Source organism: Haemaphysalis longicornis, unplaced genomic scaffold (genome assembly GCF_048455015.1).
Source record: "Haemaphysalis longicornis isolate Haplotype H1 unplaced genomic scaffold, Haemaphysalis longicornis Haplotype H1 scaffold_5, whole genome shotgun sequence".
Lineage (NCBI taxonomy): Eukaryota > Metazoa > Arthropoda > Arachnida > Ixodida > Ixodidae > Haemaphysalis > Haemaphysalis longicornis.
In genome coordinates this window covers 176,690,225-176,713,998 of record NW_027526385.1, presented here as the reverse complement: position 1 = coordinate 176,713,998, position 23,774 = coordinate 176,690,225, and the positions used below count along the sequence as shown (strand labels likewise).

Genomic DNA, 23,774 nt, shown 5'->3' with positions numbered 1-23,774 from the left:
CGGCGTTTTTGGGTGTTTGTTTTCCTGTTCACGTTTGTGTCGAACACTTTTACTGCGCCCCAGATGTGGCGAAAATGGTGCAGCCGCGCGTCGGCCTATAGGCTCTGGCGCGTCAACATGCATCCACGTGCGCTTAGACGCGTGTCGCAGCGTTAATAATTGCCAGGGTGAGAGCGATGTCACGCTGCTGAGGAAAATACTGCAGCTTAGACTTGGAAACTTCGAGCCCTTAGTAGACCGCGTGAGACACCACGCACACGTGCACGCCTGAACATTTCTAGTCCAGATGTTTTTCACCCATGCGAAGGGAGTGAGCTGGCATAGATGAAGTAGACGAATGTTCGGCGGAAGAAAGGCCGAAAAAGTGAAACGCGCAAACTTCACATCGTCGTTAATGAGTGTGGCTGTTGGATAACTTTTTTTTACAGAAATAACGTAACTGTAACGATATTTCTCGTTACAGTTACTCTACAAAAAAGTAACAGTGTTACAGTTACAAGTTACTGAAAAAAGTAACTAGTTACGGTAACACGTTACTAGTAACTAGTTACTGCCCAAGACTGGCATAAATATATTTTAGACATGTTGACCCACATAGTGAGCTTATTTAAAGACACCATGAAGGTGTTAAAGAAAACATGAAACAATGGACTCGTTAGTCACTTTCTCACTGGGTTCCAATGATGTCAGAGGGTCTTGTTTGTGCATTTAGTAGCTGCTGACCAAAGCTATGACTAAGAAACATGACCGTGCAGTTGCAGTACGACCTCTATACTCTGGAACAAGTTAAAACGGCAATGGGTCATGTACGGTATCACTCCGGCAAAGCGACGGACCCAGATGTCACTGGGCGCACGCATTTTGAAAGGAGTTGCTACGAAGGCGTGATATCGTCTGCCGTTTCTCACGTAGTTTGTTTGTCTTGCTGTGGTAGCTTATAAGCATATTAAGTCCAAAAAATCATGGAAATGGTTCGTGCCTTGTTGAAAATATTCCCAGTAATGCCCTACTTGCGCCACGTGGGGTTACATCCGGCTGCGATGATGAAGCACAGAGGCAACTTCCATTGCCGCTCTTAAAGGGGCCCTGAAAGGCATTTTGAGCACACTAAATGAACTAGCGCAACCGTTAGATTGGGTCGTCAACGTCCTCTGTGCCAAGTATAACTCTTTTACGCGCAGCGGAAATCTCACACTTTTGTTGCAAAGTTTGTCGTTTTTTTCTCACCCTTTCCTTCGTGTTTTTGGACGCCGCCATCTTCACATGTCTACGTCACCAATTCCCAGATGTTCGTCATGAGCTAGACATCCTGCTATTGGGCGGCTTTTTAACCAACTTCCGGCAAAGAGATCAGTCGTCTGCTCAGCGTCGGCTCTCCGGCTGATCTGCCAGCAGAGTGCCGGAGTGCTTGGACATTTTACGACAAACGAAACAAGTGTAAACAAATGCTTAACCGTTTGTATTGAATGCAACACGGCCATAACACGACATGGATATTCTCTTACTTGAGTACGTACCATAAAGAAAGCGTTGAAGCCCCGTGGCACTTTTTTCTTGCAATCGCAGAGGCCCTGAGCCGAATGCCCGGGTTTGACGCATACATTTTATTCAACTTCCAAACAATCCAGAAATGCGTTTCGAACGAACACAACGTCACAACATGCATTGCAAGTCCAAACCGTGATTGACATACGATGGGTTGCCTCCTGCCCGTCGTAAATTCGGTACTCACCTCGCGCGCGCTTTGCGGGGACGAACAGCTAGTCACTTAACTCTGGCGCACAAGCCGATGGCTTTTAGCCACGCACACTGCACATACCCCATGCGAGGTTGAGTCGTACGTCGCTCGAGAAAGATAATCCAGACCATGGGAAGCACTATCCACCCGCAGAAGCACAACGTCGCATTTCATCGCGAAACAAAGGCGTCCACAACACACACACCATGGCCTCCTGTAATGCCAAACGCATCTCGCACTTCCCAATGGGAGTGAGTGGTACGCCTGCAGTGCCCACATGTCGCGAAGTGGGGCCCCAAGCTGAACCGGCATCACGCAACCCTAACTGACTTCTGGAGCGGTTTGTGCCTTGTTGCCAAGGCAACCGATGTTTGTGATTGCCAAAGAAATGGTGCTCGCTCCAGTGCTAGAAAGCTCAGAGCCACGGCGGGGCATGTTTTGCCAACGTTGCCGCTCTCCACCACGCGTCGCCCCAAGCTGAACTGGTCACATGATTGAAGCGTTTTGTGCACGGGTTCTGTATCGGTTTAATATTTCTTTTTCACATGCCGCCGGCAGGAATTACCACCGCCGCAAAATAAGACCCGGCACCAGCGGGGCCACATCTGATACGGCGTTTTTGGATAAACAGTGCGCGGTGCATCAAGGGAACGAGTGCACGACCCTTCCCGTGTGGCTGCGAGTTCGCCGCCGGTAAAAAGTCATGTGCCGCCAGCAACGTACACTGCGAAAGGGCAAGGCCAGGCCGCCGCATATATGCAGCCAGATTTTTCGTTCGCTTTTCCAGCTTTGAGTGGTGTGCGGGATTCATGGTGTCAACAAAGCTTGCCCGTAGCAGACGACAGTCTGAGCAGCGCAATAGCGGAAGTACGTCACCGCTGCGGAGCGCAGCATCATGGGAGGGAAAGCTCGCGCGCCGTCAACAGCGGAGAGTAAGTCAAAAGGAGGAGGAAACGCGGAGCGACGATAATGCGCGGTTTTTGATTTACGATTTCTCAGCTAATACTCATCGCTTTAACAAAATTCTTGCGGGAGGAGATTGCAAATACATTGCTTTATTTGGGTACATGTACATCCATGCATCGGCGGAAGGTATTTCAGGACCCCTTTAACTTGTACGCGAGTATAGTCACGTTTGATTGCACTCCGGTGCTAGCAGGCAATAAGGCACTGACGATTATGTTTTTGGTGTTCCCTCGTCTGCATAACTGCTGATGTAAATTTGAAATTTTTTCAGTGGTTATTTATTTAACAGCCGAACTGTTCGAGCTTGAGGTTGGTCCGTTGGCATTAGCAAAAAATAAATCAAGAAAAAAGAACTCTCCCGGCGCGAGGCGCCCAACATGGCCTTCGCGCAGTGCCATTAGCAAAAAAAAAAAATACCGAGCACACATGAGTGTGCACCTCGGGAGGAGCGCCCAGAATCGTCCAGGCATGCGCATGGTTTTTTTGCCACATGAGGAGCTCCTGCCTTCATCATCGTCGTCTTCGGTGCGGCGGACCCATGGCACGCTGGTCGCTACAGGACTCTCCCCCTTCCCCGTAAAGCCTGAGGCCCTTGGGTTGTCCGCGTGGCGTTTTTGGTTGGTTGAGCTTGGGAGTTCTGGGGCAGGGTTGTTGCGATGGAGAAGTCCTGGGTGGGTCGGAGGAAGGCAACTTAAGCGGCTTGAGTCCGTGGCGGCCATATCTTGGCAGCCGTTAAAGGGACCCTGCGACACTCTTTGAGCAGTGCAAGTAAACCTGCGCCGACGGTTAGATTACACTGCCAGGAATACCTGAGCCAAAAATTACACGTGCACGTGAAGCGGTGAGCGCGCAAATCGATGTGAAAGACGCGGAAAAACCAACCGCTCTCTCTTCAGTTGTCCTCATTGTGCAACCCCTGGCATGACCTAAACGACGTCATTGTGGCCATGGCTGCCCGATCGGCTGTCACTGGTCAACTTCGCGGCTTGATTCTCCCATTTCCGTCGTCGTCATCGCTGTGTACGAACCTCTTCTATGCCTGAACCTGTAGGCACAGTTTTGCCGTTTCTTTTGTGTTTTGAGTGCGCGCGGAGTTTTAGTGATGAGCTCAATACTTCCCTTTCAACGGGACCACTCGACTACAAACGTTTATTGCTTCAAAAACGCCCTACCAGCCCGAGCGCGCACTTGCGAGCAGGCACCCATGCCTGCTTTTTTGTGGCACCAGACCAGAAATAGGCCCCTCCGCGTTGCGGAGAAAAGGAGAAAACTACCCGGCATGTGATATATCGAAGGCCGTTGAAGAGAACGCCGCGAGCCGCCCCCCTCTCCGGGAGAGAGCGCGCAGCTTTCGTCGTGTTGTCCGCGGTCGAGTTGAGAGGGAACGATTATGCGCGATTTCTCATCGCGCGTAGTTTCATTAATTGTGAACGGATTTTCATAATTCTTGCGGGAGGAGATTTCTGGGACAATAGACTTTATCCCAAAATTCATTACTAGTAGTCGATGGCAAGTATTGCAGGGTCCCTTTAATGTTGAGGGGTACAGCCTCTTGGGTATCCGCTCGCCATACCAGGAACATGCATAGACTTGCTCTTTCTGCTCCCTCTCTTCTGGGATCCGCTGTCAGTACGGGGAGAAGCTAGATCGACCCCCTGCTCTGCTGTTTCACCAGTAGTGCAAGCTGTGCCAATTTTTTTTTCTTGTTGTAGTTAAGAAAATGTCTTCTGGGGCTGAAATTGGGCACATTACTAAAAACAAGTTGAAAGTTGAATTTATCTTGCGGCCCTTTTGAATTGCCTTCCCACTCTTCAGTCAGCATAAGTGTTCATCAATTTTCTCTGAACTTTCTGTGGCTGATGCTTTGGATGGCCAGGTCTTCTCGCAAATCAGGTTTTTTTTTTTTAAACTCTCGCAAACGCTTCCTTTTTGTCGAGCCAGCCGTCTAGGCATCCAGTCAAGTCCTTTCACAAGTGAGAAAAGCTACTTGTGTTGTGCTTGTGGGTGCCCTGATAACCTTCTGTATTTTGCCTGCTTTTGTGACTAAGGATTTATCCACAGTTGCGATGATTTCAAGCACTTTTTTGCGACTTCACGTAAACTCGCAAGGGCTAAACGGGGGGCCATACCACAGGCCCTTTCCCACTGTTACACACCATTCAAAACCTCCATTTTGCATGGCTCCACCATTATTTATTAAAGGAGCCATCAAGAGGAAATACAACTTGGTTTAATTTGAAATAACTAGGATTCAGTATATCACTCAGCTCCATTACAGCCATAAAAGGTGTTTTTTTAACGAACAAAAAGAAAGAAGTATTTAAAAACTTTCAAATGCGCCACAGTGACGTGTTATGAGCAAAAATGACGTCATACGGGCCAAGAATAAAACATAATTTTCAGTGCGTTAACTGCACTTTAATTAAGTGATGCGGTCAAATGGAACTTGAGGCCCCATTACAAGTGTCCAGTCATATGTCGTCTCAGTTAGGCGGCCGCCAATCGCACGAACAAGGTTCTGTGACGTCATAGAAAAGTTGCGGGAAATTGGCTAGGGGGTCGCGGGTGCTTCACACGTTTTCTTTAATATCTCCGTTATCTGTTCGAAGAATGCGATGATATTGGTATCATTGTTATCGGGACTAAGCAGTCTTTCTAATAAACCCAACTTGTATTTTGTCTTCATGGCTCCTTTAAGGCCGTTTATCAGCATTGGTGCATGTGGAGCGGCTGCAGGGCTGAATAAATGGCAAAAGAAGACGGGATGAGATTGACGGTGAAAGAGAGCTGAAAACTGCTGAACAATGGAAAGGAGGGGCAGCCATTCCAGTGTCGCTATGCTTGCAAAGCTGACCACCGCGACTGCGAACAGAGAAAAATGTGCCTGGCATAGTGCACCGATTCGGGTTGCAGACATTGTGCGACAAAGGTAGAGTTGCAAGAAGCTTCTGAAGTGAGAACAACACGTGCGCATTGGGTTGATGCTCAAGTTCGTGAGGCATACGCAGCTGTCAGAACCGTGATGCTAACGAATTGCCAAGGATTCGTGAACAGATCTTTGATCTAGAAAAGGTAAAGGAAAGGCAGGAATGTTAACCAGGCTACGGCCTAGTATGCTGTTACCCGTGGGAAAGGGGATCAACGAGGAAAAAAAGGAAAAGAGAAAAAGAAGGGGAAAGGTACGGACATAGTGTAAAGTGGCGTGCCCTGTGGTTGGACACTGTAGACAAAAAAGTTCAGTGAGTTCATAGAAGGTAGTCTTTTGTGCTATAGTCTTCTGTGCAAGTCCATCGTTTTTAGTAACTTGTATCAGATATTAAGCGTTTCTTATCAGCTTAATATCTGATACGAGTCCTATTGGGACTCAAGATATTAAACTTTTTTTTATTAAGTTTTGTCACTCTAGATATGTGGTTGCTTTCTATCAGAAGTCAACAGGCGTCCTGTAGGTATGTCATGAAGCTCTCCAAGGTGCTGTCCTGCTCTGAGGATTAGAGTGATTTTAAGTGTCGTAGTTAAGTCATGCTTGACAGCCAACCAAAACAGGTTGGCTGTTGAGCATTTTGTTGTTGGGCGCCACCTGGCAGATGACTCCAAACAGCTAAAAAACATGAAGTGGTGTGAGCCACTCAATACCAAACGGTTGAAAACCCTAAGCATAGACGAAAGCTGCAGGTACTATTTCCTCAACCCTTGTCCTTCTTGTGCCGTTTACTAAGCTGTCTAAAGTTCTTCTCAAGATGTTGTGTTTTCTTTTCTGGCCGTCCCTGTTTGCAGGGCAGAGTCCAGGGAGCAGTATCTCAAAGATCTCGCCCGAGATGACACACAGCTCCTCATCAACCAGCTATTCAAGGTAGGATGGCCAGGAGCATGGCCAGGCTCCTATGCAGCAGTCTTTCCTGCAGTGCTGTAAACTTTGTTTTACATCTGGGAGACAGAGGAAAACCTTCCGTTTCAGGATTTCGTTGCACGTTCAAAGCTTTGCATGAAAGTGGCTATACCTTAACCAGTGTGGTTCGTGGTTAAGTGGCCCCAAATCACAAGTGATAGTTAACAAAACGTTCAGTTATAAAACAGTAGCAGTTATTGCAAAAACATTTTTGTCAAAAGGGCAGCTACCATCTTTTTTCATGACGAAAAAAAAAAGATAAAGTTGGAAGCATTGTTGTTACCTGTTTGTCTTTTTTTAGATTGTGTATAAAAATACTGGGCTGCCCAATCAAGAGCTGGTAAGCTTGCATAATGTGGCAAATTTTGTGGTCTGTGTGCAAAAATAAGCTGCAACTTGCTGTAAATAGTGTAATCACATTTTGTGCAGTGCAAAAACGCGGTGTTGGCTACACTGCGGTTTTTGCCACATATCAGTGGAGGTGTTGGTGGAAGAGTACAATTTCTTTTCCCATGGTTACCAGCAAAGTGGAACTTCAATAAAAATTTTAAACATTGCAGTAAGCAAAGCTGAAATGGAGTTAGTTGATTGCTTGGTATAATTGCAGTGCCAAATTGCAAAGAAAAAGAACTTGGGACAAAACGACAATGTTTACTTTTTTGTTCGCACTTTGGTTTCCTACAGTAGGTGTACAGTACCTAATCTGAAAGGCTTTCAAGGATAAATTTAATTTGCTCTTGACCACCATATTGCATTGTTTTGCCTCCAGTCATGTGCGTTTGTAAGCTAGAGTGCAATCACACTACTGTTAGTAATAATTGTAGAGCACGGGATAATTTTGTGCACTTGTGAGCTGTTTAACGATGCTTACCGCTCTTGTTGCCCCAGCATGAATTGGCATGGTACGCCCTGGCTTCCTAACCAAGTTTGGCAAGGTCTGCCAGTACTGGGTACAATTTTAGTTGTAAGGGGAGAATGTAATGAATGGGGGAGGGTAAATCTCAGTAAATTGAAAGATTTATTCATTAGGTCACTGCGAAATTTTTTTAAGGCAACTGAAGGCCAGAAATGGGGAAGGGGACATTGGGCCTGAGTCTACTGTGTGACAGAGAATTCAAGGCTAAAACATCGGTTGGGAGTTGTGGGAATGTGCTATTTTTAGGGTTGTGTGAATATTTGAAACTTTCGTATATCGAAGCGAATTATATCGTTCAATTCGACCTTCAATCGAATATGACTGTTAGAAAACTGAATATTTTGAAGTATTTCGAAGTTAGTGTGAACACGTGAAAGAAATAAAACCACGAATTTGACGTGACTCTCTGCGGCAAAAAGAAGGTCATCTTTATTTGGGAAATAACCTCCACCACCTTCCGTCTACGTATTTCATGGTGACTGCAGTGGCAAAGCCTCAGAAGACGGGCAACGGGCCTGCCCTCGAGTCTCACTTGCTAGTTCCGACACACGCGGACTGTGGATTCCTTGATTTCAAGCCGCTTAACATTTCCAACCTCTTTCCAAAGTGGCCCGTTTGAAGTGGGCAGAGTACTGCGCGCGACACGTCGCCGAAAAGAACAGACGCAAATTCCGAGCCAATGTCACCACTGCAGGCCAGTGAAGTCACTAGCACAACAAGCACACACCGGAGGTACATACGGTACCAGTACATATGGTACCCTAACCATGCCCGTTGCTTCCTACTATACTGTATATTTTGGGAAACTCTGTGACTATACCACCCTACTGCAGCCCTAACGTCCGTAACGAAGAAAGACTAGGTTTCGATTGTTTGGACCGTTGTTTTGACTTGTGATGGATTTAAATTTTTATGCGCGGGTACATATTGCCAACATGTTTGGGAAAGGGGCCAAAGTTGAGTGGTTTCCCGACTTTCGTTTCAAGTTTCGTCTCAATAAATTTAAAATTGAAAAGCCTGATGTATATTTCTGATTGTCCCGCTTATATAGGAAAAATCTGTTCGCTAAAAGAGTCCATGAAAGATTTTTGTGACAAGATAATGTAGTTGATTCAATAAATTTTTCTCGCCTGTACTTGGCGTCCCAGGTATTCACTTGGATTTGAAAATATTCGCTTCGACATTATTCAAATGCGATAACTATTTGATTTGTATTCGTTTTTAAGTGAAAAATAACTATTTGCACATGCCTGGAACTTATTTTCTTTTATTGATGCGAATGTGTTTGGTGTGTTTTTGTGTGTGTGTGTGTGCGTTGTCACACCTAAATGTTATCAATTGATTACAATGTACTCTCTAATTAATGTCCTCATTCACACACTTCTAATATTCTTATTTTGCAGTTGCCCACAGAGCAGAAAGAGGATGTTGTCGTCGCAGTGGTAAGAATGGCTGCTAAGGGCACCACTTTATGAGTGACTACCTAGTAGTCTGAAGCATGTTTTACTCATTTTTGTTTGTCCAAAGAATATGCATGAAACACTTCTTGCTTTTCTACATTTTTTTGCCTCTTAGAATGCAAGGATTGCTGTGTTATTGTGTCACTCACATCAGTTCATTTGTTTGCTGCCTGCATTGACTTTCCGCTGTGTCAGCCTGGAAAAGGGCGATGGCGAAGCAGAACATTTGAAACCTCCTGACAAAAAAACAAAACCTCCTGAATGGGCAGAAAAAATTTGGCAATGTTTACACTTCTTTCTAATGCAGATTGTGAGCGCAGCTTTTGAGATATTTTTAATTGTGACGATATTGCATTTTATTTTTCCGATGATATATGGCTTCAAACCAACCCAAAACTTCAGACAACCACAATGGCAATCGAAGTGGGCTATCCAGTTACTGCTTCTGAAATGGCCCATTAAACTGATGTCTTGATTAGATCGTTTGGCCAGTTACACCGATGCTCTAAAAACTCAGAGTGAAGGACACACCTGTCACCTGGTAAAGGGGTATGGCGGTCTACACACATATTTTTAGTGCTCCTGGGAGAGTACAAAAATACTAGACGAATGAAACATCAAGAGAGGTTTGAGGTTGTCTAGTTAGCTTCCTACTTTGTCTGGAATATGAATTCACACACACACCTCTGTGGATTAGCTACACCTCCTGGCATTAGGAAGCAGGTTGTGGCAAGTTGGAGAAGTCAGGCATGCTGTTATGGCTACGCGTCACAGTGTGAGGTGCCCTGCTTTCAATAAACTGGGGTGGCTCACACTTTGTGTTTGCCTGTCGCGTACCACATTTGTTTATCTTCAAGTTTTAGCCTCCTCCTCCTCATCTTCTCCCTCCTCTTCCTCGTCACTTTTGTCTTCCTCTTGCACAGCTGCCCGCGGGAACCACAAGGATACCCAGGGAGAAACCGGTGAGTGATGACTTGCCTGCACTACTTGGCTGTGTGTGCCTGTCAAAGGTTGAAACTATTTGATTGAGGACAAATTGGAACCACACGGTGGTTCACGTCAATCTGGGCAACGTGGCCGCCCAATAGGGAAAGGGGATTTTTAGAGCCTATGAAAGGAAAATTCAAGTTTGCGGGGAAGGGGGGAGGAGAATAAGCTTAGTGATAACTCGTTCCACTCGGCCTGGATTCGAAAATGGGTGGGTAACCAAATTATGGGACTCGATGGGACTTGTTTGTCGCGTTGTCCCAGCAGAGAGCCAAGGGGTGAGGGGCAGTGTGACTTACACCTTTACTGGCTACAGACTGCTCTTAATTGTGCAGCTGTTCCTTTAAGCCTTTACGATGCCAAGGAAGCTGCGATAAGCAAGGTGATTGGTGACGTGACGAGCTGCATCTTCTGCCCATCCCATTTCCTCAGTTCTGACAGGTCCTTGCCGTGTTTCGTTGCAGTTTATTTACCTCTCCTCCGAATTTGACATGCTGTTCATATGATTGGTTGATGACCTTGAAATGCTTGGTGGGTGGCCTGAGTGCTGATTGGTCAGCAGTCTTAATACCGGGAAAATGCCGCAGAGGGGAAAGGGATGAAAAAAACCGATTTGCTACACCCGCGACTTTCATAGCCAAAACTCTCGTGAACTGTCTTTTAATTTGGGGCGAAAAAAAATTCTGGTCAACATGTTGAGTGAATTACAAATTTTTGACGTGTGCAACGTAATCTCACAGTGGTTAGGCCTAACTTCCTTTTTCTCACTGCCTTCCCGTGCAGGTGCCCAAGCCCAAGGCCCCGACCCGGTGGTCCGAGTTCGCCAAGCAGAAGGGCATCAAGAAACGCAAGCGGGAGAAGCTCGTCTGGGACGAGACCATCAAGGTGAGAAGGGGGGGGGGGGGGGGGCGAAGACTGGACGTTGTGGATCCAGGTTTTAGAAAAGAGAAAAACATTCTTCTTTACACGTGTTTTAAGAAAGCCCACACACAGAAATGCTGGAGTCTAGGTTAACTAATGTGCCTTGTGGAAGGTAGTTCTAGGGTGGATATAAGAAGGCAGCAATGCAAAAGAGGTGGCCAGTAGACAAGGTCATGAAGTAAGCGGGAAGTAAGTAGTATGTGCGATTTGCAAGAAATGGAGCTAGCCTATGAGGATCTTGAAAAGCTAGCCTCTTTAGTCTGTCGTTTGTTGAAGTTGAGTCCATGTAAAAATAAGCCGAGCAGTAAGGAATGAAAAAATACATTGGCAGGGCACATGTAGTGACTTGTGTGCAATGCGGGGGTGTGGGATTTTTGTTTTGGTTTTGCTTGCAAAAAGAAATCAAAACTTGATATTTGGGGGATGTAAGGTAGCTGCCAGACCCAGAAAGACTGCTTGCCTTCAGAGTTCAAGTTAATTGTTTGTGGGAGGCCATTTTGCACCTTTTGCCTGGCACTTGAGGTAAGTTGCCCCTCAGAGGTATTAACCGCAGCAGCACTGATTAGAAGCCATTTCAGTCTCTGAAATGAATGCTGCTATCTTCAAAGGCAAGAAGTGCGTACCAGCCTACAGTACGACGACAGCTTTGAATTGTTCAGGAGGGGATCACTTCCTGGCACTGTGCGGCTCACTGATGACCCCTAGTTTGTGTGTTGAAGATAGGAGCTAAGCTGGACTTGCCGCCCACTCTGTCCCGTCGCCTTGACGAGTAGCAATAATTGCAACGTCGGTGCGAAAAAACTACAGCAGAGCTTATCGAGCACAAATGACAAAACAAATAGGAACAGCCTGCTTTCACATGGATCTGCGAATGGACAGCTGCTCTGAAAGTGTGCTGTTTACATAAAGAAGGTTTGCGTCCCTCCTAGAATCTCCAGCCAGTAGTGGGGTGACGCGTGCGTCAGCTGCTGGCATTTCATCAAGCACAGTAACTGATAACGGGTCGAGGCATGTGAGAAACCAGTGATAAGGATTTGATACGCTCGACCTTATCAGTGTTTAAACACACACAAACGGTGGTGGTCACGGCAGTTTGCTGTTGCCATGAGCTTTCACAAAATTCCTCAAGTGCTTGAGGTTGGTATGTCAGGGGCTGGGATCACATGTGTAGGAAAAACCAATCAGGTGCATTTTAAAACTCGAATGTGTAAATCAAGTTCATCAGGAGTTTTGCATTTTTTGATGCACTCGTTATGAATTAGATAAATAAATTAAATGCTTTCACTGTTCCTTTCCTGCCCAGAAGCACTGCGAAAGGTACAGTTGTCACCAGCACAGAGCAGCATTGCGGGATTTGCTCATCACAGCTCATATGTGTTCCAGCTTCTGCTTTGTTTGTGTTTTTTGTTGTGGTATTCTTTGAAGCTGCTGTCGAATGGGTTTGTTGGTGCAACTGAAAGAAAGCCAGCCAGCACTGACGATACCGCTTGAATGAAATATTCAAGTGTGCGAACGTCGCCAGATCGAAAAAGAAAGGAATATTTTTTTAGAAAGCTTCGAAGTTATCTGCCCAAGAGCAGTAATACTATTTAGATAAACTACTTCGTGGCCATCTTATCTCAGCACTGGATGCACTTCTTGACTACGTTCTCAAAGCATTTCAGGTATATTTAATTATTTATTTGTTTGTTTGTTTGTTTATTTGTTTATTCATTCATTTATTTGTTTGTTTGTACCCTCAAGAATGAAAAAAAGTTACAGGGTTCTTTTATGTTCTCATAGAGCTCCTTTAGCTTTTAGCGCAAAAGGATCTGAAGCAATCTGAAAGCAGTATTCATTGCTGAGAATCAGTTGTATTCACTCGCTGTTGCCTGACTTGGCGAACACGTTTTTATAGCGCATTTGCAGTGGCCTATATCGAATGACTAAAATTACGTGACTCCGTTCAGTTTAAGAGAACGTGTAAAGGTGAAAAAATGATTTAAAAAGAAACTGGAAAGAAAGAAATGTCATTCGAGGCTGTTATGCTGCTCAAGTCGCAGTTTAGCTCAAGTGACTTTTATTTACCAAGAGTCTCACGGTATTGGTCATTCCGGTTCCGTTAGGCACCCCACAGAGCAGACAACAGAGAGACACCAAGGCGCTGGACTGGGCTAGTTGGTACATGTTTGATAGGAATAAAAACCAGTGGAAAACACAGGACACAGAAGAAAACTTGTCTCGTCGTTTTCTTCTGTGTCCTGTGTGTTTTCCGCTGGTTTTTATTCCAATCAAACAGAGCGGCAACAGTCTGCATGGTTTTTCAATTCAGATATTGCCCTTCTTTCCTCATTTTTCTTTGCAATAAACTGTAAATAGCTAGTCGGGTAACTCACGGTCGTGAACTGGTGCCCCTTTGCGCAGGACTGGCGGCCAAGGTATGGCTACAAGCGTGCGGTTGCGGAGAAGCAGAAGAACTGGCTGATCGAGATCCCCGACAACAAAGGCATGTATTCTTCTACTAACAGGCTGTAGCCAGAAGATTTGACAGAACGTGCTTGGGGTGTGCTTGCGATTGATTTTCTCAGTGGGTGTGCTTACACTGGGGTAGGTGCTGGGTAACCCAATAATTTCCTCGCTTAGATTCGTCGCACGACGGCAGGAGTAGTGCAAACGCTAAGTGATTCAGTTGAGAGGAGGAGGAGAAGGCAGTTGATGCAGGTCTGATGTCACTGTCGGAAAAGAACGGTGCTGAGTGCTCGGATATTGACGTTGCTGTCAGAAAGCATTATACTGGGCATGCTGTTCTCAAAAGTGAAGGTGTTGGCTTCGCCAGTGCGTTATATTGTTGCGATTCAATGCACTAGCCTTTTGTCGTGAGATGTTGTCGGCAAGAATGCTGGTGTCTTGTTTGTGGACATTTTAAAGTTGCCTGATGAATGAGGCTTCTATTAATGTGGCACTGTTGCCTGGTGGTGGGGCTTTTATCTCACTATTTTTGGGGTGAAAGCCTCAAGCAGTTGTTGTGGGAAAAGCTGGCATTGCTGTTGTAATCTGCAGCAGAAGGCGAAGAAGCTGAAATTAAGAATGGGGCGCAAGCGCAACGTAGCAGTACAGAAGCCTTTGACAGGTATTGCCGAGCCTTCATCTTTGAAGCATGTATTCAGACTTGGATGCGTCAAGGCATTGTTTCTGTTTTCTCGTTTCACTCCTACTTCTTGTTCACAGTGGTTGGTTTGGAAGCGGTCAATGTGTGCTTTGTCCCTGAAAGTGTTGCTGTCGTTGATGTGGTGCCTGTTCTTCGCGTTGACAGATCCGATGACGGACGCCCACGCGGAGCTGAAGAAGAAGAAGAAGGAGCGGGTGGCGAAGAACGAGTACCAGCGGCTGCGCAACATTGCGCGCAACAACAAGGCCAAGGGTGGGTTCCCTCTCACTCGCACCGTGCCTGTCGATAATGCATCTGTACACAAGTTTTGTAACTGAGTGTCATCAGTTTGTCTGAAGGAGTCTTGTAGTGGTGGCAGGAATTGCTGTGTACCATGTTCGCCCGATTGTAGCGCGCAGGTGAGTTTTCTTATGAAAAATCAGGAAAAAATATTTTAATCTGAAAAAATTACTTCAAAAATGTTTACGTGCAACAGTTAAGTAGAGTAAGCCAATCAAGGAATGGGTGCGGCAAAATTTACTTGCGCGATGTTGACAGATTGTTTTGGATTGGATTGAGTTGGATTTTGGGAGGATTTAGTCTACACGGCGATGCCGCTGCAGCTTTGAAGCCGATTTAGGTTCTGTGCCCAGCTGTAACGCGCAGACAAATTCCAGGGCTACTTTTAGGAAAAAAATGTGCATGTTAGAATCATGCAGATGTGGTATATACATGTGGCTCGAATCCTAAAACCAGCAATTACAACTAAAGAAATTGGCCACTTATCTCCTTGCTTTGCTGCAGATGTTGTCTTTCGCCCCCCTCCCCTCCCCTCCCTCTGCAAGATCTCCCTCTGACTCTTCTTATGATGAATGCTCAGTTCACCTCAGTTTTGCGCAGCTTGTGTTGCACAGCTCGTGCGCCTTCTGTTGCGGTTTTTTGTTTGTGTGGTGCTTGGAGTAGCTCTAGCCGACATCTTTTGCTTCGGTGTTTGCTCCTGGCTCTCCTCTCTTCCACACCGTCTCTAATGCACCTTCGACTTTTGTTTTTACTCTTATCTGGTATCATAGGAACAAAATAAATGACAGAACTTTGCGCTGTCAGTTATGTACTTACATTTTGCTTCAAATGTGCCCGAGGTTCCCGTTGTGCTGAACATTGTGAACATATATGGGCCGTGGTAGAAGTTTGGGCAGTTTGTAAAGGCCTTGCCTGTACATACTTCATGTTCAAGCATGCTTTGATCTGTTTTCTAGCAAGGCGGTTGAACGGGGTGATAGACAGGCCAAAAATTTAAAGTACGCCTAGACAGCTGTTGAAAGGCTATTGTCTATGTGGCCTTGGCCTATCAGGAGGCGGCAATCGCGTTGCAATGCAAATAGAGAGCAGCCACTGCACCAACTTATCTTATCAGTTCTCACAGCTCTTCCTGCTTGGGGAATGGTGTGGTTCTCACAGAGTTTTATGAACCATTGTTGGCCCAAAGCCTGCGCGATTGCCTTCGTGTCACGGGACTGTGCCAATTGCTAGGTAACGAGTCAGCTTGCCGTGCTTGGGTCTAAAGGAAACCCGGAAGTGGCTGAAGTAAAGCTCTGCGGTGGTTGCCTTTGCTCTGTGTGGTGGAAGAATTGCCTTCTGGACGTTCCCTTCCGCGTTTTCAGCAGTGTTAGTTGGGGTTTGGGGGGGATTTGTGAAGAATGAGAGTGAACGTAGGGAAAGAGGGCGGTGGTGTCAGGGTACAAATGTATGTGTGTTTGCGAGTGCTGTGTACAGCCACAAATCAAAATGAAGCCTCGTTGAAGTCCACTTGTACAGAACCTACGCTTTGTTTGTTTGTGCCATGTGTGGCAACCAGCCGAGGAAATTCAAAACCTCGCAGACTTCCAGAAGTGCCACACATTACACGTGTTCACTGTAGAGATCTTGTGAAATTCCTAAGGAAAGTTGAGAGAATCGCAAAAGCTGTCTGAAACCATAACTGCGTCAAAAGGGCGTCAATTTTGCTCAAAGTGCGTGCAATCGATCGTCAAACCGTGAAAGACCCAAATTGCAAGCAAAGAATAAGCCCGTGCGACAATTCTTCACGCGCTGAGTAAATGAAGCATCTACAGTTGAACCTCGATATAACGAACCTCGATTTAACGAAATTCGCGATATAATGAATTTTTTTAAGTTTTCTATTAAAATTTTGCTAAATGCATGTATTATTATCTCGATTTTACGAAGTAATTTCATGCGGCGATTCCGATTTAACGAAGTCACGGCAAGAAAGCAAGAACAAAATTCCAGTCGAGGCACGTTTTATTTTGCCTCCGAGAGCCTACATTGAAAACATTCAGTACTCGCATTAACTCTTAAACGGCTGAAGTGAAAGAAAAGCGGTGAAATCTGCGTTTGACAACAATTCAAAGCAATGAAAGAAGCTGCTCAAACCGCTAGTGGTCATAGACGGTTGAATAGTGCGGCCACCATTTTGAGGTCTCCGTCGTTGCCTACGCCAGCGCCCTCTATGCTTAGGCTGCCGAAGCCTACTTCAAGCTTTTTTTCTATGCGTCCTTCCTCACGGTGCTGCTGCTCTAGGTTGTGCTCGCTGATAACCACATTAATATTTTGTTCGTCCATCATTAGGTGAGTCTTGTAAGCAGCGTGAGCACTCCAAGGGAAAGAAAAGTGTTCCGAACAAGAGCCTGAGGAAGTGTCGGTGAAACCGCCGGTAGACCGACGGCCACCGAAGTGATGGACGCCATCGACGTTCTGCGGAGGCACGCAGTCGCACGCGAATGTATAAGAGCAAGCCTTGGTAGCTCTGTCAGTACACGAGGTCAAGAGACGCTAAGCACTGCTGACGGACTTCTTCACTACGGCTTAAACATCAAGTGCTGGTGGCAATAAATCGCTCTCTGAACGTGGTCGTCTTCGTTTCGCCCGTGTTCATTAGACAGCTGCGGTGTGGAGAAATAGGTTTCTTTAGTGCTCAGCGGGCATAAAAGTAATTGCTTAATCGAGTTTTGCCGGAAGATACTTAATGTAAGCTTTCTGCTTTAGCGGGAGCACATAAGCGCTGCTACACAATGTCCGTCCGCGTGTACTTCGCTGGACTCGCAGTCATGGCTATCTCTAGTGTGGTTGCATCCCGCACCCATACGGCAGAGTTTTTGTACTTGAAAAAAGTCTTTAGAAAGTGTCATAGCACCCTTCCGCTGTTGGCCCGCCGCACCCCTCAACTCCGCGCCTAAGCCTACCACTGAACGGACGAAAAGAGGCGTAACTTCGAACCAGCACCTCGCCGGGGTGAAGTTCACGGGGCATAGACGCGGGTTCGATTGACTAACAGTGGCGTTTAGTATTGACTGAAATGGAAAAAATAAAAAGTGGAAACCTAGCCTGCTATCACATTTAATGAGGCGTTGCCGAAACAGCACCGGTTTTACGACGACACATGAACTACCGTCGGCTATCCGAATTACATAGCTTAAGTGTTGAAACTCTCAATTCACACAATTTTTGTGGCCAGTTTTAGTACAAATTTTGCTTTAAGTGGAGAGGTAACTACATAGCGGTTGTTTCTGGGTGATGGGCAAGGCTTTGAAACCTCAATAACTGGTTAAATGAACTGTAAAATCGAAACCTCGATTTAACGAAATTTCCGCCTGCAAGTACGACTTCGTTATATCGAGGTTTAACTGTACATACAATCTAAATGTATACTGATAACGTGGTTTATAAGATAAGGGCGTACAATTGCACTCCTCCTTCATGATCAATGCATGTATTGTCTTATCTAGAATCGTTCCATTTTCGCAATTTCCAAGCGACCGTTTTGACTCCATGGAAGCCCGGTTTCACGTGAGCACGCATCTTGTGTCTGGACGTCTGATCCAAGCTTTTCAGTCGGCCAACCTGTCTATTGGAAATGCATTAGTTTTTTGACAGGACGCCCTTGGTCACACTAAGAAAGCTTTTGCCTCGAAGTCTATGGAAACTATTTCGGGATGGGAAGCCAGCTTAGTTGTTCTAGCGGGTGCTAAAAAGAGTGCACACGTGTTCAGAGACACCGCAAGATGCCGTGAGATGTCGCTCCTCTCTGCCTTTAACAAATCGGTGACATGCTTTGGTCACAATGCTGGAAGAGGGCTAGCTTCACTGTATGCACTTTCAGTCTTTTGTGTGTGTGTGCAGTGCAGCTCATCTGTCCTTTGCTGTCTCTGCTGTTACCTTTTGCAGTACCCAAGAACCTGTTTCTACCCACAGAAAACCTCAGCAAAGATGAGGTGAGTTTTTTTATCATTATTTTTATACCCCTGGTGATTCTTGTGCTGTGTCAAGGAACTGTTTCAGACACTTGTAAAATAATCTGGACGCGTTTTTTTTTCTCTCTATCTGTCTGTATCTCTCGTTTTTCCTCTTCCTCCTCCTCCTCTTTTTTTTTTTTTTTGAGGGAGCATTAGTCTCTATTTAGAACTGACCACCAATGGGCTGCCATTTTCTATATGGCAGGTGGCAGATTGTTGGTGATGGTATTGATGGCAGCACATCTGGGAAGGATACAACAGAACCGTACTTTTCTCAGGATGTGTGCAGGCAGGCATGCTAAAAGAACATTTTCACTCATGACTGCGCGGCTGTTATCAGCCACTGTTCCTCCACACTGCATTGGTTCAACCAACAATGTCTTCAGAGTGGAGCCGTACATGGCTAGGTTCTGATCAAACCTTTGTCCATCAACAGAGCTGGCTAGAATGAGAACTTTTATCTCCACAGCCAGTGTACAATGCTGTGTAGCTCTCAAGCTAATGTAGCTATCTTGGAGAAAGGCATAGTGAAATTGGCTGGTAAGACAACTCTATTATTACACCAAGTTTCATTTACTCGTCTTGCTTAGTTATTTCACAGTGAAGTTGAAAACGCTACGGAATTCCTCTCTGCTGTCAATGTGTGGTCGTGTACGGGGGAAGTATGGTTACAGAAAAAAAAAACGTACCGTATTTACCCTGTTCTAACACGCACCTTTTTTCGGCAAAAGTAGGCCTTCAAAGTGCACGCACGTTGGATTCGGGTACAAACCGAAAGTTTCGGGTGGGAACGTTGGAATTGGGTAAATACAGTAACTCTTGTATTATCGACACTACCCCGCAACAATTTATTTGAGAATTAGCTGCTAGGATGACTCTATCATTACGCTGTTTTGCCTCCCTTTCTTAAAGGGACGGACAACCGACTTTTGTTGCGTATATGTTCTCTAGCTCATTGAAAGCCAGCGTGTTGTATAGCCCGGTAACCACAAGCGATTTATAAACAAGTTGGTGGAAATAATTTTAATTTGGCACCAAACTTTTTGAAATCGGAAGGGTGGCGGTTCGTAGTGTAGAAACTTGACACTACAATATGTGTCCCTGTCACATAACCTGTAAACCTAGCAGCTACTGTAACTGCTGAAACGTTTATTGACTTATTATTTGTATAAGTTTAAATGGCATGTGTATTTTTAAGCATTATTTTGAAAACTTTTATGACACGCCGCCCACCGCCGCTGGGTTGCTCTCAGTGTGGCTAACTGAGCCACCATGCCCAGAATCAACGGCAGCGTTCAGCAAACAGACCCAGCGAAGGAGCTTTGACGATTCTGTCTGAGTCAGGGACGTTTCTTCTGCTGAAATATTCGATTTCAACTTCCAAATGCGCCAACGGCAGCTTAAAAAAAAGAAAGGACGCGGCCGGGGAGAATCGAACTGCCGACTTCCAGTACAGGAAGGCAGATTCTGCCTATCGTCCATCACAACAGATGGCGCCTTCGTGCAAAATAGACTTGTGAATTAAGCTAACACAAAGGAATAAGAAAGCCTGCGATGCACATTTTTGTAACTGGGGACAAGTTTTTAAATAGCGCTTTTCATCTCGCAATACAGACAAAAGTATGTTGCCACGCTAGTGTATGTCATGGTTGCCAGCATTATTTTTGGGAGGACACATACGACTCGTAGAGCTAAAATTTCGATGTAGAAAGCTCTGGGGCGTTATCAGCAGAACCGCTTCTCGTTAAGGTGCTTTAAGGGATGCCCTTTCATTTGGGATAGAGAATATATATATAGTCGACAAAAATCGGTTGTCTGTCCCTTTAGGTACCAGTTCACAGGGAAGTAGTTCCTACCCGCACCAATACAGCTTCACTGGCCTTCCATCTTTACAGTAGTGGAAAGGCTCTGAATTTTCGTTTTTTTTTTAATTCAATAGTCCAGAAAGACGCCATACCAACTTGCCCAGCTCACCGCTCTGTTACAGTGTTTTTTTTTAATGTTTTAGAATGTGAGGCTCATGTGCCAGCTGTACAGTGAAACCCCGATATATCGAACTGCGCGGTTATCGCAAAATAGTTCGATACAGCCAGAATTCGATATATAAATTTGCGTAAAAAAAAAGCAACATAAACTTGTACAAATCAATAAACGAATGAATCGTGGTGCAGTAAATACTCGCTTGGAGCTTCAAAGATTGTTTTGGCTGAAAGTACTGCAGCAGGGTAGACTGCTTCCGGTTGGCAACGGCGTGTTTACCCACAGTGTCTCCAACATAGTCCAAATGATCCACAAGCGATAGGCAAAAGCGAACGAAGTACAAACGTGTATAACAGTGGTAGCTGCAGTGATTCTTCCAAAGCAGGGAATCAACTGAAACAAAGTACAAACATATCTAACAAGCATTACTGCAGTGCAGACAATGCACTTAACGTAACAATGTTATTATCTGGGTTATTCCATTCCACGATTGTCCTAGGAAAAAAATGAATATTTGAAACAATCGGTATATTGTTCTAGGAAATTGTCCTAGGAAACTGGAATACTTGAAAACTAACATACTCTGTGTTCAATCATGCTTTCCCCTGTTTTTTTGGCAAGGTGGTTGAATCGGGCGATAGCCAGGCCAAAACTTTCAGGTATGCCTAGACAGCCTAGGAAAGGCTATTGTCTATGCGGCATAGGACCAGGTTATCTTATCATTTTTCGCAGCTCTTCCTGCTTGGGGAGTGCTGTGGTTCTCACGGAGTTTTATGAACCCTTGTTGGCACAAAGATTGCGCGATTGCCTTTGTGTCACGGGAATGTGCCAATCGCTAGGTAACGAGTCAGCTTGCCGTTCTTGGGTCTAAAGGAAACCCGGAAGTGGCTGAAGTAAAGCTCCGCGGTGGTTGCCTTTGCTCTGTGTGGTGGAAAAATTGCCTTCTGGACGTTCCCTTCCGCGTTTTCAGCAGTGTTAGTTGGGGCTTGGGGGAGGATTTGTGAAAAATAAGCGGGAACATAGGAGAGGGGGGTGTGTCAGGGTACAAGCGTACGCGTCTTTGCGAGTGTTGCGTACAGCCACAAATCAAAATAAGGCCTCGTTGAAGTCCACTTGTGCAGAACCCACGCCTTCTTTGTTTGTGCCGTGTGTTGCAACCAACCGAAGAAATACAAAACCTTGCAGACTTCCAGAAGTGCCACACATTATGCATGTTCACAGTATAAATCTCGTGAAATACCGAAAGAAGTTGAGAGAATTGTGAAAGCTGTCTGACATAAAAACGGTGTCAAAAGTGCGTCAATACCTTTGCTCAAAGTGCATGCAATCGATCGTCAAACATTCAAAGACCCAAATGGCAAACAAAGAATGAGCCTGTGCGACGATTCTTCACGCACTGCATAAATGAAGCATCTACAAACAATCTATGGCGCTACTGCTACGCCTTCGATTGCGCTGCAGTAGCAGTGTAGTAGGGTCAAAGCAGCTACAGCCTCAGTTGAAGTCGGGAGCGCGGCACCATCAGCACTTGCGGGATCACCCTCGGCAGCGTCTTCGTTTGTCCGCTCAGCAGTAACTTCCGCTGCAATCTCCACGTCCGTCAACTTCACCGTTGTTCCGGTGCTTTCGTCACCGCCAACAAAGTCATCACTGCACATGCTTTGTGGCTCAGCACCAACAACGCATTCCAACTTGCTTCAGGTTTCTTCGAGCTCTCATCCTTCCTCTGTACCATTCAATCCGGCTTCATTGGTTGCTCCCTCTGAAGCCTTTTCAGTGCGGCCAACGAAGCTCGCATGTCGAAAGCAGTTAGCTATTGTTGACTGCTTGGCATTATCCCGAGAGGCTTTTCACATCTGAATGGCACCCAAAACGTCTACCTTTAGATCTTGGCCCACCCGGAGTTGAACCACCAACATGTCAATCAGACGACACTTATAGATGGACTTCTTGAAAATGCAAATAGTGCCCTGGTCCACTGGGTGAAGCTTGGTCGGGGTGTTAGGTGGCAAGAACTTCACTTCAATGCTGCTCAGCTGGACAGTGGTGTGGTGTGCCGTGCAGTTGTCGACTATAAGGTATACCTTCCGGCCCTGACACTCCAGGTCCGAATCGCATGCCTTCAACCATTTTTGAAATATATCCCTTGTTATCCACGACTTCTTGTTCCAGGCATATGCCACCGGAATACTGGGGCAGATTTGCATGCACCGCAGGTTTTGAAACTTGCCTATGGCAAGTGCTTCCATCCATATCGGCAGCCAGTAAAACTGTCACACGCACCTTGCCTTGCTTGCCACCGTGACACACATCCATGCGGGTGTCCAGCATTTGACGCGGAAGCATTTGCCAGAACAGGCCTGTTTCGTCCGCATTAAAATCTGGTGCGACTCATACTTGGCGAGAATCTGGGGCCACTCTTGATCAAGCCACTCCTTGATTTCCTCTTCATTGGCGCCCTCGCGTCCCCCCCCCCTCCTCCTCTCCCCCCTGAGACTGTCTTCCCGACAATGTTAAAACGGGCTTTAAAACGCTGAAGCCAACCACTACTGGCATTGAAGTTTTCTGTGCCTAGAATGAACGCAAAGCTTATTGCTTGCTGTTGCAACATCAGTCCTGATACAGGAATATTCCGGGCCCTTGTGTCGATGAACCATTTGTGCGGTGACTCCTCAACATCTTCAAAGGCACATTTGTGCACACGCCGTGCGCCTGAGTGCTGGTTCTGTACTGCCTTGGCCTTTACGTGGCTTCTATTATTCAGTAGAGTACTTGGCATGCCTAAAGATTTGGCGACGCACGATTTCTTTTCGCCATTCCGAACGTGCTGGATTGCTTGCAACTTTGCGACAAATGTCAGGGGCGTACGTACCCGCCACGGTGGCTCAGTGGCTAAGGCGTTGTGCTGCTGAGCAAGAGGATGCGGGTTCGATTCCCAGCTGCGGCGGCCACTTTTCTGGTGGAGGTGGAAAGCGAAAACGCCCGTGTGTACGAGATTTCGCCGGGCATCAAAGATCCCCGGGCGGTCAAAATTAATCTGGAGCCGTCCACTACGGCACGCCTCATCACATGTGTAGCGTCGACGCTTTAAACCCTACAATCAATCAAAAAATCAGGCACGTCCTTTTTTTTTTTTTTTTTTCTTTGCGTTTGCAGTCATCACTACACAAACCACACCACAACACACGACAGGCAGGGCAGGCCTCTCTGATCACACGAGTAGAATAGCAACAACTGGTGTAGCACTATTGAGAGGGAGTCGGTGCGGCAACTGGCCAGGCTTTGGCCTGCATACGCTGCTACGTTCACGTGGCGCCATCGGCGCCACCGATGTGTGCAGCCAAAGTGTGCAGCAGTTGGGAACACCCATCGCGCCACTACTATCCTCGAGGGTATCGTGGAAAAGCTTGTTGGCTGTCAACAGAGCGTGAGCGGTCTGGGGTGGTGGAGTTCGATATGCCTATTTTATGTTCGTCCCCATTCGGAATGAAGGAATGA

At 46.1% G+C, this 23,774-nt stretch overlaps 1 protein-coding gene, 1 non-coding gene and 1 pseudogene across 2 annotated transcripts in view; 2 read left to right on the top strand and 1 right to left on the bottom strand.

The window, feature by feature from the left end:
- LOC144138832 (ribosome biogenesis regulatory protein homolog) overlaps nucleotides 1-23,774 on the top strand; it is a 37,697-nt gene that overhangs the window by 2,786 nt on the left and 11,137 nt on the right. Inside the window, exons 2-8 of the mRNA XM_077671320.1 lie at nucleotides 6,482-6,557; nucleotides 8,913-8,951; nucleotides 9,893-9,931; nucleotides 10,740-10,841; nucleotides 13,281-13,362; nucleotides 14,170-14,277; nucleotides 18,229-18,275. Coding sequence (XP_077527446.1) covers nucleotides 6,482-6,557; nucleotides 8,913-8,951; nucleotides 9,893-9,931; nucleotides 10,740-10,841; nucleotides 13,281-13,362; nucleotides 14,170-14,277; nucleotides 18,229-18,275 — 493 coding nt within the window. The remainder of the gene's footprint in view (nucleotides 1-6,481; nucleotides 6,558-8,912; nucleotides 8,952-9,892; nucleotides 9,932-10,739; nucleotides 10,842-13,280; nucleotides 13,363-14,169; nucleotides 14,278-18,228; nucleotides 18,276-23,774) is intronic.
- LOC144140112 (U2 spliceosomal RNA) lies at nucleotides 6,004-6,186 on the top strand. Its single transcript, XR_013316324.1, has one exon. It is a non-coding gene; the product is annotated as a U2 spliceosomal RNA (small nuclear RNA).
- On the bottom strand, nucleotides 18,633-22,195 carry LOC144138964 (uncharacterized; annotated as a pseudogene).